This window comes from Vicia villosa, linkage group LG1 (assembly GCF_029867415.1).
Source record: "Vicia villosa cultivar HV-30 ecotype Madison, WI linkage group LG1, Vvil1.0, whole genome shotgun sequence".
Classification (NCBI taxonomy): Eukaryota; Viridiplantae; Streptophyta; class Magnoliopsida; order Fabales; family Fabaceae; genus Vicia; species Vicia villosa.
This window is the reverse complement of record NC_081180.1, coordinates 165,827,066-165,846,309: the sequence shown is the minus strand read 5'-3', so window position 1 is coordinate 165,846,309 and position 19,244 is coordinate 165,827,066. Positions and strand designations below refer to the sequence as shown.

At 34.8% G+C, this 19,244-nt stretch overlaps 1 protein-coding gene across 1 annotated transcript; it reads left to right on the top strand.

Annotated features, from left to right (window-relative positions):
• Window positions 1–16,421: 16,421 nt before the first annotated feature.
• LOC131644604 (uncharacterized) lies at window positions 16,422–18,587 on the top strand. The gene is made up of 4 exons (XM_058915152.1): window positions 16,422–16,752; window positions 17,138–17,249; window positions 17,489–17,563; window positions 18,114–18,587. Exons 1-4 carry the CDS (start codon window positions 16,625–16,627, stop codon window positions 18,201–18,203), a joined length of 405 nt encoding a protein of 134 aa, XP_058771135.1. The 5' UTR covers window positions 16,422–16,624; the 3' UTR covers window positions 18,204–18,587.
• The last annotated feature ends 657 nt before the right edge of the window (window positions 18,588–19,244 follow it).

Sequence of the window (19,244 nt, the reverse complement as noted above, 5' to 3'; positions counted from 1 at the left end):
ACAACATATTTATACAATCATTGTCATTTTGAGTTAGTAATATTAATCAACTTAATATTATTCTTAGACGTATACTAGTTAAAATTTACTATTCTTAAAAATATTATTTAATAACAATACTATTAATATTTTTAACTACACATGTTATATTGAACATATGTTAACCATAAAGTTACTATTTTATTAACTACACATTTTAAGCTACACATATTGAAAATATTATTTAATAAAAATACTACTGTTAATTTTTTACTATTATTAAAAATATTATTTTTGATTCAACTATTAAACATGTACCATATAAATAAATATTACATATTAAAAAGTACTACTCATATAACACCATAGTTTATAAAGATAATAAATACAATTTTTTATTAAATATATAATATACTCTATTTACAAAATGTAAATTTATAATATTTTATTTTTTAATTTTAAATATTAATAATATTTTGTAAACATAACTTCTACACTCATTAAGATTAATATGTATATTATTTTTAATAATAATTTCTATTTTTAAAAACAATAATATATATTACATATAAAACATATTCTATTAGAATTTTTTTAATAAAACTATTTTTATCAAATATATATAAAAATGTTGTATTTTTAATTATAGTTTGTTTATATTTCTATTTTTCAAAAAAATAACTTATTTTATATAAACATAAAAAATTCATAACTTATATGTATAAAAATATTCTCTTTTTAATATTTTATTTTCATAATTCATAATATAAAAATATTATCTTTTTATTATAAACATAAAAAATTTAATTTCTATATATGCAAAAATAAAATTTATAATAAAAATTAAATTCTATATAAAAATATAATATATATTCTGTTTTTTTAAAATATAGTATAATATACCTAATAAACAAACATATCTAATAAACAAATATATAAATCTAATATATATTCTGTTTTTTTAAAATATAGTATAATATTACTCATTATAATAAATAATATATATAATAAAAATTAAAAATGAAAACTTTATAATATACCTAATAAACATATCTAATAAACAAATATATAAATATAATATATATTCTGTTTTTTTTTAAATATAGTATAATATTACTCATTATAATAAATAATATATATAATAAAAATTGAAAATTAAAACTCTATAATATACCTAATAAACAAACATATCTAATAAACATATCAAATAAACATATTTAATAAACAAACATATCAACAAACATATCAAATAAACAATACAAATTTTATTTTCAACAAACATACCTAATAAATCTATTAAAAAATATACCTAATAAATCTATTTAAAATATACTACAATAGACAAAAATAACTTACCTCTTCTTCAATCTACTTCTCCTTCTTCTATTTACAACCTTCTTCAATCTACTAAATCTATACAAAAAAAATCAAAAATTAAAAACAAAATATATAATGAAATTATAAGAAAATAAACAAAATATCAAATGTAACCTTAACTACCTTTGATATAAAAAAAATTGGGATTGAATTGATCTTGGGAGAGAAGGGTTGGATTTTAGGAGGGGGTTTTGGGAGAGAAAGGGTTCTGGTTTCGTTTGCAGAGAAAAAATGGTAAGTGTTGTTCGTGAATGGTGGTGGAGGGAAGTGAAATGGTTAGATTAATAGACAATGTAGCGACGTGGGTAGCACGTCGCTATTTGCCACGTGAGATACACGTCGCAACATGGCAACGGTAACATTCATCAATGCTTCTGCCTGCAAAGCTGCCACTGTGTCACTTCAGTGGAACGTTGTTTTTCATTTCTAAAGGTAGCGACGTGTTACTAACGTCACAACCAAATTTTGCAAAAATTTGAATATTCCCCCCATTTGAACGTTATGGCTTTTAATGCATTAATTTATGTATTTAATGTAGTGACGTGTATCCCACGTCGCAACTGTTTTTCACATTACCCCATGTCTGACTTCTAATTACTTTTAGGCTGTAAAGTAATTTAATATTAAAATACAGGTTGTGATGTTAAACTCACGTCGCAACAAGCATTTTTGAGCCACGTGTTTTCCACGTCGCTAAATATGTCGCTGGGGAGGAGTTTTTTTTGTAGTGATTTAGATATAAATTATTGACTTAATTCCAATTTTAGTCCCCCTATTTTGTCTTTTCTTGATTTTGATTCCTCTATTTTAAAAACTACTATTTTAGTCAACTTTTTAAGTTTTTTATGCAATTTTTGTCCCCCTATTTGCCATTTTCTATAAAATTAGTGGTTATTTTTGTTCATTTTTCAACAGAAAACGCAAAAGGGAGACCAAAGTAGCAATTAAGTCAAAATTATATTTAAAAACATATTAAAATATTTATAAAAGATAATATAGTGCTTAAAACGTATTATGTTTAAAATAATATAATTTTTTATTTTATTTATAGAAATATAATGGGTTTTTTATTTAAAATGTTTTATTAAAAAAATTCATTTAGGGTCGGGGACCGAAGCCTATCTAAGGCTAAGTTCGGGTAGTAATTTTCAGGGTCATATTTCAACAGGGCATTTTTGGCCCGACGATAAAAAGTCCAAGGTCCGTTAGAGTCGACCCTATTAGGGTTAGGTAGTCCATTTTAACAGCTCTACTACGTGGTATATAGATAATTTCTTTATAAATTATATATTCTAAAAATTTAACAAATAATGCATGTGGAGAGCTGAATTCAAATTATAATTTCGGATTAAATTGCAAGATATTTTTATCATCTCATTTAAGTTTAATCTTTTATGAAAAAGTGTAATTTAAATTGTTACGGTGTAATTGATTATTACCCCTTTTAGTAGTAGTCAGAATCGAACATAATTGACTTGTAATCGATTATACACGAGGTGTAATCGATTATCACCCCTTAGTTTTTTTTAGTTTTTTTAGTTTTTTTAGACAATAGTGTTATGTAATCGATTACAGCTTTAGTGCAATCAATTACATGTCTGAGAAGTTTTTTTTTCTTAGTTGGTTAGTTACATTAATGTATGTTGTTGTATATAAACCCTATGTCGAGTCATTAATGATAAGAATCATATTTTCACCATAATTCTCTCTAATTCTTTCACTCTCTCCATTATTCATTTGTTCGTCCTTTCATCTTGTGATTGGGTTTTCCTCACCATTTGACATCAAGAGCTTGGTTCTTTGATTGAACACTTAGTGTGCAAAAATGCTTTCCATCTCTAATGAGTGTATCCATGTAAATATCTCAATTTTCAATGACAAGTGGTGCAAACAGATGAAAGTGTTATTTGGTTATCAAGATGTTCTTGAAGTAATCAAGAATGGTGTTAATCCACTCGTAGAAGGTGCAACGGCTGCACAAAGAACTGTTGAGAATGTAATTCTTTGTGTGAAAACACCATTTTGACAAAGTATGTTGTTGTCGAAATGCCTCATGTGTAAATATTGTATAACCGTCGAAATGTCGAAGAAGTGTATCTTGACAAAAATTTTGACTTAGCTTTATTTTGTGTTTAAGCTGGGTGAGGTTAGTTGAAGATCGCTTGATGTGTAAGAAATCCTAGCCATAAATAGGGAAATACCCTATCATTATAATGTTAGAACAAGATTTTGTTCTGATCAATATTCTTAGTTTTGATGATAACAAGGATATGAATTTTGTGTGAGATAATGTGGTACTCTAATACATTGCAATTTCCCTTTCAGGAAATATATAAAGAGTATGCACAAATCAGCGCTCAGAAGCTTTGTCTCAGAAGGTTCAGCATGCAACATCAGAACATGGTCTGGCAAGACATCAGAAGATGGTCAAGGCAGAATCAGAACATGGGTCTATGGAAGCATCAGAAGAACTTGAGATCAGAAGCAGAAGCACTGAAGTTCTCATGGTATCACGCTCAGAAGCACTTCAAGGTCAGAAGACAAGAAGATGCTATGCACCAAGCTGTTTGACTCTGATGATATTCAAATATTATATACACAAACATCAGATCAGAAGAAAGTATAGGTGGCAGGCTACGCTGACTGACAAAAGGAACGTTGGAAGCTATTAAAGGCAACGTCAGTAGACACAGCGTGAACAAGGCTCGAGGTAGTTGATAAAAGCGTGAAACATTAAATGCAAAGCTGTCGGAATACACAAAGCATTAAATGCGCCCAACGGTCATCTTCTCAAAACTCCTATATAAATGAAGTTCTGATGAGAAGCAAGGTTGACGAACTAACAAACATTTTAACTTGCTGAAACGCTGTTCAAATCAAAGCTCAGAAACTTCATCTTCATCAAAGCTCACTACATTGCTGTTGTAATATATTAGTGAGATTAAGCTTAAACGTTAAGAGAAATATCACTGTTGTGATTATAGCTTTTCAGAAGCATTGTAAAACTCTTATTTGATTACATTAATTTGTAAGTAACTAGAGTGATCAAGTGTTGATCAGGATACTCTAGGAAGTCTTAGCTTGTGTCTAAGCAGTTGTAATTAGAGTGATCACGTGGTGGTCAGGATACTCTAAGAAAGTCTTAGCTTGTGTCTAAGCATTTGTTCCTAGAGTGATCAGGTTGTGATCAGGATACTCTAGAAGACTTAGTCGCGGACTAAGTGGAAAACCATTGTAATCTGTTGCGATTAGTGGATTAAATCCTCAGGTTAGGTAAATCACTCCGTGGGGGTGGACTGGAGTAGTTTAGTTAACAACGAACCAGGATAAAAATAACTGTGCAATTTGTTTTTATCGTTCATGTTTTTAAGACTACACTTATTCAAACCCCCCCTTTCTAAGTGTTTTTCTATCCTTCAATTGGTATCAGAGCGCCGGTTCTAAGGTGCAAGCACTTAACCGTGTTTAGAAAAGATTCAGGAAGAGAAAAACGCTTCAGTAAAAGATGGCTGGTGAAGTTCAAACAAATCCAACTGCATATACATCTGGCTCTGCTGAGCAATACAATGGTAACAATGGTTATACTAGACCACCAGTATTTGATGGTGAAAACTTTGAATACTGGAAAGATAAACTGGAAAGTTACTTTCTTGGTCTGGATGCTGATCTATGGGATCTTCTGTTGGATGGTTACAAACATCCTGTTAAAGCTACTGGTGTAAGGCTCACAAGAAGCGAAATGACTGATGATCAAAAGAAAGAATTCAAAAATCATCACAAATGCAGGACTGTTTTGCTGAATGCTATCTCTCATGCTGAGTATGAGAAGATATCTAACAGGGAAACTGCCCATGATATATATGAGTCATTGAAAATGACCCATGAGGGAAATGCTCAAGTCAAGGAGACTAAAGCTCTTGCTCTAATCCAGAAATATGAAGCCTTCAAGATGGAGGATGATGAAGATATTGAGAAGATGTTCTCAAGATTTCAAACTCTAACTGCTGGATTGAGAGTTCTGGATAAAGGCTACACCAAGGCTGATAATGTAAAGAAGATTATCAGAAGCTTACCCAGAAGATGGGGTCCAATGGTGACTGCATTCAAGATTGCGAAGAATCTGAATGAAGTTTCTTTGGAAGAGCTGATCAGTGCCCTGAGGAGTCATGAGATTGAACTTGACGCAAATGAGCCTCAGAAGAAAGGTAAGTCTATTGCATTAAAATCTAATGTTAAAAAATGCACTAACGCTTTTCAGGCTAGAGAAGAAGATCCTGAAGAATCAGAATCTGAAGAAGAAGATGAACTGTCCATGATCTCCAGAAGGGTAAACCAACTCTAGAAGAGCAAGCAAAGGAAGTTCAGAGACTTCAGAAGTTCAAAGAGATTTGAACGTGGAGAATCTTCTGGTGACAAAAGATCTGACAAGAAGAAGGTTGCCTGCTATGAGTGCAATGAGCCTGGACATTACAAGAACGAGTGTCCAAAACTTCAGAAGGAGAATCCCAAGAAGAAGTTTCATAAGAAGAAAGGTCTTATGGCAACATAGGATGATTCTGAATCAGAATCAGAATCAGACTCTGAAGGAGAGCAGGCCAACTTTGCGCTGATGGCTACAGAAGATGATGGATCAGAATCTACATCAGAATCAAATTCTGAAGAGGTATTTTCTGAACTATCTAGAGAAGAGTTAGTTTCTAGTTTAACAGAACTTCTGGAACTCAAGGCTCATCTTAGTATCAAATACAAAAAGCTGAAAAAACAGTTTGAATTTGAAACTAAGAAGCTGGAATTGGAAAATTCTGAACTGAAGGAAAAAGTTTTAAATCTATCCAAAGATAGTGGATCTCCTTCTGAAACAGAAAAATCCATTCCTAGCATGAATCATATTCTGAAAGAATATGACTCGAGCTTCAGAAAGTTCTTATCTAGAAGTATTGGCAGAAGTCATCTTGCTTCTATGATATATGGTGTTTTTGGAAACAGAAGGTTTGGTTTTGGCTATGAGGGTGATACCTCACATAAATTTGAACCTATTGATGATCTGAAGATCACATACAAGCCATTGTATGATCAGTTCAAATATGGCCATGCTCATGATATTAGGCTCACTTCACATGCACAGAAGTTTAACACTGTTCACACCAAGAAGCTTGTGACACATCCTAAGAAATATCATCCTGACAAACCTAAAGAATATCATGCTGTTCCTCCTGTTAAATATTTTGCTAAACCCAAGTTCAATCAGAACTTGAGGAGAACTAACAAGAAAGGACCCAAGAAATTGTGGGTACCTAAGGAGAAGATAATTTCTGTTGCAGATATCCTTGGCGGCAAAGAGGACAGAAAGCAAAATGTCATGGTACCTGGACTCTGGGTGCTCACGACACATGACGGGAAGAAGGTCTACATTCCAAGACCTGGTGCTTAAACCAGGTGGAGAAGTCAAGTTTGGAGGAGATCAGAAGGGCAAAATCATTGGCTCTGGAACCATAAGTCTTGGTAACTCTCCTTCCATAACTAATGTACTTCTTGTTGAAGGATTAACGCATAACTTATTGTCCATAAGTCAATTAAGTGACAATGGTTATGATATAATCTTCAATCAAAAGTCTTGCACGGCTGTAAGTCAGAAGGATGGCTCAATCCTATTTACAGGCAAGAGGAAGAACAACATTTATAAGATTGATCTTTCTGATCTTGAGAAGCAGAAGGTAACTTGTCTTATGTCTGTTTCTGAGGAGCAATGGGTCTGGCACAGAAGATTAAGACATGCTAGTTTGAGAAAGATTTCTCAGATTAACAAACTAAATCTGGTCAGAGGACTCCCAAATCTGAAATTCAAATCAGATGCTCTTTGTGAAGCATGTCAGAAGGGCAAGTTCTCCAAACCTGCATTCAAGTCTAAGAATGTTGTTTCTTCCTCAAGGCCGTTAGAACTCTTGCACATTGATCTGTTTGGCCCAGTCAAAACAACATCTATCAGAGGGAAGAAATATGGATTAGTCATCGTTGATGATTATAGCCGCTGGACATGGGTAAAGTTCTTGAAACACAAGGATGAGTCTCATTCAGTGTTCTTTGAATTCTGCACTCAGATCCAATCTGAGAAAGAGTGTAAAATCCTAAAGGTCAGAAGTGATCATGGTGGTGAATTTGAGAACAAATTCTTTGAGGAGTTCTTCAAAGAAAATGGTATTGCCCATGATTTCTCTTGTCCTAGAACTCCACAACAAAATGGAGTTGTAGAACGAAAGAATAGGACTCTACAAGAAATGGCCAGAACCATGATCAATGAAACCAATATGGCTAAGCATTTCTGGGCAGAAACAATAAACACTGCGTGTTATATTCAGAATAGAATCTCTATAAGACCTATTCTAAATAAGACTCCTTATGAATTGTGGAAGAACAGAAAGCCCAACATTTCATATTTCCATCCTTTTGGATGTGTATGTTTTATTCTGAATACTAAAGATCATCTTGGTAAGTTTGATTCTAAAGCACAAAAGTGTTTCCTTCTTGGATATTCTGAACGCTCTAAAGGCTACAGAGTATACAATACTGAAACATTGATTGTAGAAGAATCAATCAATATCAGGTTTGATGATAAGCTTGGTCTTGAAAAACCAAAGCAGTTTGAGAATTTTGCAGATTGTGATATTGATATATCAGAAGTTGAAGAACCAAGAAGCAAAGCTACAGAAGCTGGCAGTCTCAGAAGCAATGGATCAGAAGATCAAGTTGCTGCATCTATAGAGAATCTGAGAATTTCTGAAGAACCAACTATCAGAAGATCACCTAGACTTGCTTCAGCTCATTCAGAAGATGTGATCCTTGGAAAGAAAGATGATCCCATCGGAACAAGGGCATTCCTTAAGAACAATGCAGAATGTCAATTAGGTCTTGTTTCTTTGATCGAGCCAACTTCTGTTGATCAAGCTCTAGAAGATCCAGACTGGATAATTGCCATGCAAGAAGAACTAAATCAGTTTACAAGGAATGATGTATGGGACTTGGTTCCTAGACCAAAAGGATTTAACATCATCGGCACTAAGTGGGTGTTCAGAAACAAGCTAAGCGAGAAGGGAGAAGTGGTAAGAAACAAAGCCAGACTGGTGGCTCAGGGTTATAGTCAGCAAGAAGGAATTGACTACACAGAAACCTTTGCACCAGTGGCCAGGTTAGAATCTATTCGTCTATGAATTTCTTTTGCCACTCAACACAACATCACTCTTTATCAGATGGATGTTAAGAGTGCCTTCTTAAATGGTTACATAGATGAAGAAGTTTATGTCCATCAACCTCCTGGTTTTGAAGACTCCATGTCTCCAAATCATGTTTTTAAATTAAAGAAATCATTATACGGATTGAAACAAGCTCCTAGAGCTTGGTATGAACGTTTGAGTTCTTTCCTTCTGGAAAATGGTTTCGCTAGAGGAAAAGTGGATACTACTCTCTTCTGTAAAACATTTAAAAAGGATATTTTAATCTGTCAAATATATGTTGATGATATTATCTTTGGAACATCTAATGCTACACTTGAAAAGGAGTTTGCTGAGTCTATGCAGGCTGAATTTGAAATGAGCATGATGGGAGAACTCAAGTATTTCCTTGGGATTCAAATCAACCAAACTTCTGATGGAACTTATGTTCATCAAACGAAGTATGTGAAAGAACTTCTGAAGAAGTTTAGTCTTTCTAAAAGCAAAGAAGCTAAAACTCCTACGCATCCAACATGTATCCTAGTTGACTCAGAATCTCTTTAAAAGTAAAACAGCTGTAACTGGCTATCCAGTTGGTAAACACGTGTTCACTATTTCTGGACAAACGTGCGTGCAGTTGAGGGGACGCCTAATTAGGTAACTGTGCTAATCACTTCTTTTGTCATTATTATCTCTCCTCACGTCATGTAACATTAAATGCTATCCATCATTTCCTTTTATTTCGTTTTCTTTTAATACTCTTCAAACGTTTCTTTTCCCTCTTATATTTCTCTCTCTTGCATTCAGTTTCTTTTTCGCCCTCTCTCTCTTTGCATTCATCTCGTAAACCCTAGCAGTTTTCACTATCTGCAACTTCATCATGAATCCCTCGTCAAGTTCTGCTAATCAAGAAACTGATCGTAAACAAAAGAGAAAGGTAACTGATGAACCTGAAATCAAACCAAAAAGAGTAAGGATCACCTATGACCCTCTCAAAGTGAACCCGTTTGAAGCTATGATGTCTGGAAACTACTCTAGACGTGTGTATCAACCCCTTGATGGTACCCCTCAATCACCTCCCTCTTCACAGACTTCCACCACCTCTTCCTCTTCTTTCACCTCTCTGGAACCACCATCATCACCATCTGATATCCTTTCTCCTACAACCCATCCCACAGATATCTCCTCATCTCTCTCACACCCTTTTCCCACCAGAACACCTAACCCCTACAGTTTTGTGTTTCCTAACTCCAGATTCACTGTTAACCCTCCAACACCTACCACTCAATCATGTCTAGAGCTTTTACATTCTGATGTAAATAGCTGTTTGGAGATTCTGGGTGCTGCTCACATTAATCATCTGGATGAGTATGCTACCTGCAACCTCTAGGAAGCCTTTCGCCAGGATTTTCTGGTTAGGGCTACGGATGTCCAGAGAATGATCATGACTGAAGCACCTGGGGCTCGTGGCCGTCTCTTGGAAGTTGGTGAAAGCAGCTATCACCATCTCATCAGGAACAGAAGAGTTCTTGAAGAGAGAATACCTGCAGATGAGATGGAAGAAGGAAACCCTTGCAGAGACATTGTGGTATGGAGACCAAGGTTTCCAGTGCTGACTAGAGATTTTCAATGGCTGTTCAATTGGTTCAGAATGAACCCTTCTGAAAGTACTCCTCACATGGTCTTTCCAGAAGTGGTTTATCCTGCTGAAGTTGATGGTCCTACTCCTCAAACAAACCTAGCAGCTATTCTTCAGGCGTTGGAAGTTGGAGCTTCTGAGCTGCCTGAACCAGAATATGCTGAGGCTGGTCCTGAGTCAGACTCAGATGTTGAGATGGAAGGTACAGAAGCTGAAGACCTCCCAGAAGATCGTCCTGCTGAGATTGCTGTCCCTGTTGGCAGAAACTATGGTGCTTCTTCTTCTGGTGTACCCTCAGCTTTGATGGAGACCTTGGAAGCTCTGCATCAGAATCAAGCTTTGCTGGCTTCTCGTTTGGACGCGCAAGAAGCAGCCAATGCTGAGTTTTGCTCCTTCATGGCAAGGCAAACTGCAAGCACTGATGGGGTTCATGACATTCTGGCGCAGATTTTGTCTAGGCTAGGGTCTTAGTCGTTTGGTCTTTGTAGTTTTCTTTCCTTGTTGCATCTGTTTTCTGCATACATCTTTTGTAATCCTGCTTGTTTAAATCAATGAAAAGTTTAATTCTATTTCTTTCCTTTGTCATTTTCTTCATCTGAATCTTTTATACTCTTTTTGATGTTATGACAAAAAGGGGGAGAAAATATATGATAAATGATCTGATTAATATTATCTGTTACCGAGTAAAAAGGCCCCACATTACTAACAGAACATCTGATTAATATTATCAGTTACCGAGTAAAAAGGCCCCATATTACTAACAGAACTTGCAAAGTTCTATGCTTTAAGTTGTGTTATTGCAGGAATCGAAGATTCAAGATCAACATGAGAAGCAACAAGATGAATCAAGTTCTTGGATTCTTGAAGCAAGCTGAGTGCTATGAAGCTTCAGAATCAGAAGCAAGAAGGAAGAATGATTAGATATTCTGATGATAGATTATGATCTGAAACATTATGTCTATTTGATCTGATACATTCTATATGGCTTATATGGCTCTGATACATATTATGTGTTCTGAAACATATTTTATGTTCTGATTCATTCATGCTGACTTTTGTCGTTTAGTTTTGTTCTGTAACATTTCAGGATGTAGAGATGCTCTGATGATGCTCTGGTACATTCAACAATGTTCTGATACAATCTAGCATGAAGTGATGTAAGAAGAAATTCAAGCTTTGAAGCTGTCCCAATGGAAGCAAGAATCAGAAGCTGGGAATGTTCTAAAGATCTAAAGAAATTCAAGTTCTGAAGCTGTCCGATGGAAGCAGAAGTCAGAAGCTGTGAATGTTCTGAAGATCAAAGAAATTCAAGTTCTGAAGCTGTCCGATGGAAGCAGAAGTCAGAAGCTGTGAATGTTCTGAAGATCAAAGAAATTCAGGTTCTGAAGCTGTCCGATGGAAGCAGGAATCAGAAGCTGTGAATGTTCTGAAGATCAAAGAAATTCAAGTTCTGAAGCTGTCCGATGGAAGCAGGAATCAGAAGCTGTGAATGTTCTGAGGATCTAAAAGAAATTCAATGTTCTGAAGCTGTCCTATGGAAGCAGAAATCAGAAGTCATGAATGTTCTGAAGACCAAGCACTGTGAACGTCTCTACCGAAATAATCAGGGAAGTCTTTTATTTATAAAATTCTTCTAGTATTAATTTCAGGGGGAGATTATTCATCTCAGGGGGAGATTGTTAATCTCAGGGGGAGACATATTCACATGCTTATGCTATAGCTGTGTAATTTGTCTTTAGCCGTCTGCTCTTTCTGATCGCAAATTCATATCATTTATATATGTTTTTGTCATCATCAAAAAGGGGGAGATTGTTAGAACAAGATTTTGTTCTGATCAATATTCTTAGTTTTGATGATAACAAGGATATGAATTTTGTGTGAGATAATGTGGTACTCTAATACATTGACATTTCCCTTTCAGGAAATATATAAAGAGTATGCACTAATCAGCGCTCAGAAGCTTTGTCTCAGAAGGTTCAGCATGCAACATCAGAACATGGTCTGGCAAGACATCAGAAGATGGTCAAGGCAGAATCAGAACATGGGTCTATGGAAGCATCAGAAGAACTTGAGATCAGAAGCACTGAAGTTCTCATGGTATCACGCTCAGAAGCACTTCAAGGTCAGAAGACAAGAAGATGCTATGCACCAAGCTGTTTGACTCTGATGATATTCAAATATTATATACACAAACATCAGATCAGAAGAAAGTACAGGTGGCAGGCTACGCTGACTGACAAAAGGAACGTTGGAAGCTATTAAAGGCAACGTCAGTAGACACAGCGTGAACAAGGCTCGAGGTAGTTGATAAAAGCGTGAAACATTAAATGCAAAGCTGTACGGAATACACAAAGCATTAAATGCGCCCAACGGTCATCTTCTCAAAACTCCTATATAAATGAAGTTCTGATGAGAAGCAAGGTTGACGAACTAACAAACATTTTAACTTGCTGAAACGCTGTTCAAATCAAAGCTCAGAAACTTCATCTTCATCAAAGCTCACTACATTGTTGTTGTAATATATTAGTGAGATTAAGCTTAAACGTTAAGAGAAATATCACTGTTGTGATTATAGCTTTTCAGAAGCATTGTAAAACTCTTATTTGATTACATTAATTTGTAAGTAACTAGAGTGATCAAGTGTTGATCAGGATACTCTAGGAAGTCTTAGCTTGTGTCTAAGCAGTTGTAATTAGAGTGATCACGTGGTGGTCAGGATACTCTAAGAAAGTCTTAGCTTGTGTCTAAGCATTTGTTCCTAGAGTGATCAGGTTGTGATCAGGATACTCTAGAAGACTTAGTCGCGGACTAAGTGGAAAACCATTGTAATCTGTTGCGATTAGTGGATTAAATCCTCAGGTGAGGTAAATCACTCCGTGGGAGTGGACTGAAGTAGTTTAGTTAACAACGAACCAGGATAAAAATAACTGTGCAATTTGTTTTTATCGTTCAAGTTTTTAAGACTACACTTATTCAAACCCCCCCTTTCTAAGTGTTTTTCTATCCTTCATATAATAGTGCAGTTGCATAGAAAAAAGATTGAATGAAATCTCAGTTGAGAGCAGAGAGAAACTCTGCAAAAATATTCTTTTTCTTCCCCTTTTCTTTCAAACCTTAATTTCTCTTTTCTTCTCCAATTCATCTTTTCTTCTTTTCTCTCATGTTCATTATGCAGAGGAATCATCTTGTAACCAAAGTGTGGTAGATTCATTCGAGGGAAGAATGATGAACAAGAGACAAAATCAATCTAAAGAATTGATTTTTGTTCATCAAGATTGATTCAGAATTCTCCAAGTTTTGGGTGTAATTCTAACATATGGTATCTAGAGCACTGACTATGTGATTCTTGGGGAGCATAGCGCGATGAATCATCTGAATGGACATTTTCCAACAAGTTTTCCAATTGTTAACGATAAGAATTATGTGAATTAATGTAAGCAGATGAAGATTGTTTTTTTGCTACAAGATCTTTGTGATCTCGTGAAGGAAAGAGTAACGCCACTTGCAGAAAACGCGACAGATGAACAAAAGGCTGCACACAGAGAACGGAAGAAGAAATATTATAAAGCTCTCTTTATAATTCATCAATGTGTTGATCCTGACAATGTTGAAAAGCTAAATGATGTTGAATCAACAAAAGAAGCATGGGCAATTTTAGAGAAATCGTTTGGAGACACTGGGAAGGTGAGGTTACAAACTCACAAAAGAACGTATGAATTACTTCAGATGGAAGAAAGTGAAAGCATAAATGATTTCTTCACTAGGATTATGAAACTGGTGAATAAAATCAAGATATATGGAGAAGTGTTGACATCAAGATCAGTTATTGCAAAGATGTTGATGTTATTGGCTCCAAAAGTCGATCACATGGTAGTAGCCATGGAACAATCGAAATATTTGTCAACACTGACAAAGGAGATTTACAAGCAAGTAAAATAGTGACATGGCTTTGCAGGAACAATCATCAAAAGAAAAGAACGGCAAGGGAAAATGGTTCAACAACAAAGGTAAAGGAGGCTACAATAATTCGACTGGTAGAGGAAACCAGCAAGAAGAAAATCCATCAAATCAAAGAAGACCTTCATACCAAAACAACGACAAAGGTGGTGTTGCAGGTAGAGGAAAAGGCGGTGGAAGAAAACCTGATAAAAGTCACATTTAGTGTTTTAGTTTTCAGAAGTATGGTCACTACTTTAGTGATTGTCATGAAAAACAAAGGAATGATGAAAATGATACCTCATACCAAAACAACCACATAGGTGGTGTTGCAGGTATAGGAAGAGGTAGTGGACAAAAATCTAACAAAAGTCACATTCAATGTTTCAATTGTCAGAAGCATAGTCACTACTTTTGTGATTGTCTTGAAAAACAAAAGAATGATGAAAAATGATGCAAAGCTTGCAAAACATGAAAAAGAAGATATATTGTTGATGGTCATAACAAAAGATGAAGAAAAATTCAAGGACCAATGGTACTTAGACTTAGGATGCTCATCACACATGACTGGTAGGAAAGATTGGTTTGTCAAAATAAAACCCTCAATGAAGAACATGGTGAAATTTGCAAATGACAATACTCTAGCAACTGAAGGTATTAGTGATGTTATGATTATGAGGAAAGATGGAAAAAGGTCATTAATTTCCAATGTATTGTATATACCTGACATGAAAAGTAATTTTCTGAGCATAGAGCAGTTGGTCTAAACGAATTACAAAGTGTCGATTGAAGATAAGATGATGAGAAATGTCGACTAAAGTGGTAGGATAATCTAGAAGGATCACATGTCTTAAAATATAACCTTTAAGATTGAACTTAATGTGATGGAGCAGAAGTGCCTCGCAACTGCAGCTAGCAGGGATGGATGAATATGAAACTATAAACTTGGCCATCTCAACTTCAAAGACATCAGAGATTTGAAAATAAGAAATTTGATTTCAGGGTTACCATAAATCGACATTCTAAATTAAGTATGTGAGGAATGTTTGCAGGCAAAGCAACACAAGAACAACTTCAACAAGGATGCATGGAGCAATCCGAGGTAATTCTTGAAGTCATATATTATGATGTGTGTGGTCCTATCCAAGTGGATTTGATTGGAGGTAACATATACTTCGTCACATTCGTAGATGATTTCAGTCGAAAACTATGGACTTACCTGATCAAGAAGAAAAGTGATCGAGGTATTTGCAAAGTTTAAATCTATGGTTGAAAGATAAAGTGGTTGAAAGCTCAAAACTCTGAGAAATGATGGTGGTGGAGAATATATGTCAAAAGATTTCGATGCATTATGTGAAAAATAAGGGATTGTGCATGAGGTGGTGCCACCCTACACTCCACAGCAAAATGGAACTTCAAAAAGAAAGAATAGAACCATCATGAACATTGTGAGAAGTATGTTGAAAGGCAAACACTTACCTAAATAATTTTGGGGAGAAGCTGTGTCGACTGCAACATACATTTTGAACAGATATCTGACAAAGAAGCTAGAAGGAATCACGCGAGAAGAATGTTGGTCTGGTGTCAAGCCTAACTTAAGTCATCTAAAGGTATTTGGATCTATCGCACATAAACATGTGTCTGATCAATTGAGAAGAAAATTTGATGACATTTAATGTCCACTAAAAATTCGATTCGACTCGTTAGGTTTAGCTTCCTTGCTTCACGGACCTAAAATTTATTTTTTAATATATTTGACATTTAAAATTAATATTACTTTAAAAATAAAACATTGAAATAAAATAAAAGTTATCAGATTGAAATTTAACTTTGTCTAAAAAATTTACTAATTCAAAGACTAAATAATTTATATGATGTTGATTTTATTTGTATAATTATTTTTAAAAATATTTTGGTCACTTGAGAATATAAATTATCAATTAAAACTGTTATATTATAAAAAGTATATGACCAAATCACTCTTAAAGATAATATAATCTTTCTCATGTATAATCTAGTTGACTCATGAATCTAACGAGTCAAATTATGTATAGTTCAAATTCAATTTATTTAATTAGCGAATGTAGTTTTTCGCTTGTATTTAACTCATTTAATTCATAAACATAATTCAACGATTTAATTATGGAATCGAATTTTAAATTATATTTGAGTTTGTTCAATTAATTGTCATCCTCGCAAAGAAAATTATAGGTAGGTGAAACATTTTGATTACATATAAGTACAATTTTTGTGAGCGATTATATTTAGATACGGCGCAAGTGATTAAGAAAGAAAAAAGGGTTAGATTCGATCAATTAACTAGAACCATAAATAATGCTTGAATTGAATGTAGGTGACTTTCTGTCACAGTCTTAGCGGGTTAAACCTTGGGTTAGTTGGAACCCAACCCCAACACAACAAACAACAACGTTATTAGGTAAACACGAGGAGAACAAGAATCAAAGGAAGCGATCAAGAAAAAAAGCGAATGGTTAGAATGAAAAGAAGATCAACTCTTGTTAGCTTGGCTTTTCTTATGTTGATGGGTATTGCGGTCTATTTCAGACTTTGGGCTATTGACTACAACATTTCTATTGATGACTCTGAAATCTTAAGGTTCATTCCTTCATCTTCTTCTCTTAATTCTCCTAAATTGTGTAATATATACTTTTTCAATTAATGTTACACCAGACATACTGTGGTCACATTGAGATTCACAGTATGTCTGGTGTGATCGTGTGTCTGACAGGGACACGATTGTGTATCAGACACACGATCCTGTGTGTCTGATACATACACACGAACATCCAGTTACATTCAATCATTTATGTGTTCTCAAATTATTATTAGTGTCCGAGTTAGTTTTGTGTCTGGTGTCTTGTCCTGTATAGTGTTTGTGTGGGTGTTTTGTAATCTATAGCACTAGTGTTTTCCGTCTTTTATTATAAATTATAGTATAATGATGCTTGGTCCTGCTTGGTCCACTCAAATGTATATGTAGGCGACAGTTTGATATTGCTAATAGGGAGGCTATGGATGAATCTGCTGAATGGAGGCAAAAGTATGATTCGGAGGTAGATAGAGTGAATAAATGCCTCAAGAAACTTCAAGTGGTATGTGTTCTCTTCTTAGATTTTTCATTTTCTACTTTCCAAATTGTATGGCCAGAAAGTTTTAGGTTCAAGTATTACACTGTTGTGGTTTGTAGTTAGTTATTCACACCTCGACACCTTATGTTGGGAATGTAGGAATGAGATTTTTCATATACCTGTACTTGATGAAATCATGCAACAGACTTGTAGAACACCTAACAGTTCCCTTTGTCTTTCCTGTATGATCTTGTGTTTGGCAGTTTAAGGAGTCCTCTCCGAAAGCAGAGGATGCTTCTGGTTCCGGTATTAAACATAAATTTGCAGTACTGCAAAAGGTATGTCTTATAAATTCTCAATCAAACTTCATTCTGCTTTCCTATGATAGTAGCGTTGTTTTTATCGTTCTCCAACTTTGGGAAACAACGATAGAGTTTTTGAAGGTTTACCACACTATGAACTGTTAATTTTGTTTGAGACACAATCAGAGCCAACTTATAATCATTCCCGAATTTCAAAAATCAAATTTGTTGCCAAACCCGACTATTTCATTCAAGTCAAATGCTACAAATTTATCTAACCAAGTGATTGGACTCAAGTGTTTAATGAGCTCCAGTTAAGGATGAATCATTTGAGAGAACCTAAGTGTAAACCCGGGAACAAGCATTGGTTAGACTTTACTTACCATCCAGCCGAACTCCAGATTACCAAAGCCCCTTTCTCTAGGAACTCGAGGGTTAAGACAAAAAAAATACTATACATCTGTCAATAAACTATTATGATTTTCTACCCTTTCGATTATGTTGAAATTATTTTTGGCTCTCTTTCGTTATGGATAATTTGTTTTCGTAATATTACAAGTGTGGTAATGACCTTTCGACCTTCCAGGAGAATGCAATCTTACTTGAAAGGGTGGAAACATTAAAACGAGAGCTTGAAGAGGAAAAATCGAAGTGCAATTCACGACACATGAACTAATCATGAAAGCATTGACTTAGAGTGGATTATTTCTCCCGTTGTCCTCAAGTATTCCATTTCTAAGCTCAGAACATTTGAAAGATATTTGTCGTAAACCATTTTCAACCATGGAAGAATTTTGATTGGATTGTTCATGGTCTCAAATTTTCACCTTAGAGAAACCGGCATCCAGGGAAATGCGGGAGTCAAACTCACTATCCCTCCCCCCTCCCCAGTTACAATTTAGGTGATTTTATTTTCGACAAACATGTTTCTTTATCTCCATAGACGTCTATTAGCTTACATTGTTTAGTTTATTTTAGAAAGAACGGGTGTATAATCGTGTTGTAGTCTTGTATCTTGCTAATGCAGCTTTTCTCTGGTAGTAGATATCCAGTTCTTCTATTTCAGTCTCTATTATGATACCATATTATAAAATCTGGTGCATGCGGCATGAGTAGTGTTTCTATATCATTTAAATGAAAGAACTTGCATTCTGTCAAACTTGAGAACTATGTGAAGTTCCACATTGGCGGGGTAAGTTGGCAGATGCCAATCTATCTACAGCACTGTTTGGATAAGCAGGTTATTTGCAGCTTATACCATAGGAGCTTATCATGATAAGCGCTTATATATAAGCTATTTCTATAGCAAAAGTTAATTAAATTAAATTAGTTTCGTATAGGCTATCAGCTGTTTTCATAAGCAATCTTAAAGAAGTTCTAAAAATACGCTAAAAATTGCTTATGAACATTGTTATAAGTTGTTTTCCTAAAACTTATGTTAGTAGATAAGTTCAAATAAGTCTATCCTAGCAGGCCCTGAATCTTTACCGTTCTATCTACCTATACTATTCATAAGTGAATGATGGTATTAAAGGAAGTTTCTGCGTCAACTTCTCAACGAATGTCTTCTTCAACAGCCACTTGCTTTCTTGCCTTTCTGATTGAAATTTAAATTCAGAGACCCTGCTCTTTTTAAATGGTTCTCGAGGTGGTCACATACTTCTCAGCTTCTCATTCAGGTATTACTTTTTTGTATATGCGTATCATTTTTTGTTAT

Coding starts and splice junctions, on each gene's coding strand:
- LOC131644604 (XM_058915152.1), top strand. CDS start 16,625: ATGGTTAGAATGAAAAGAAGATCAACTCTTGTTAGCTTGGCTTTTCTT. Junction 17,250..17,488: donor GCCTCAAGAAACTTCAAGTG/GTATGTGTTCTC, acceptor TGTGTTTGGCAG/TTTAAGGAGTCCTCTCCGAA. Junction 17,564..18,113: donor AATTTGCAGTACTGCAAAAG/GTATGTCTTATA, acceptor TCGACCTTCCAG/GAGAATGCAATCTTACTTGA.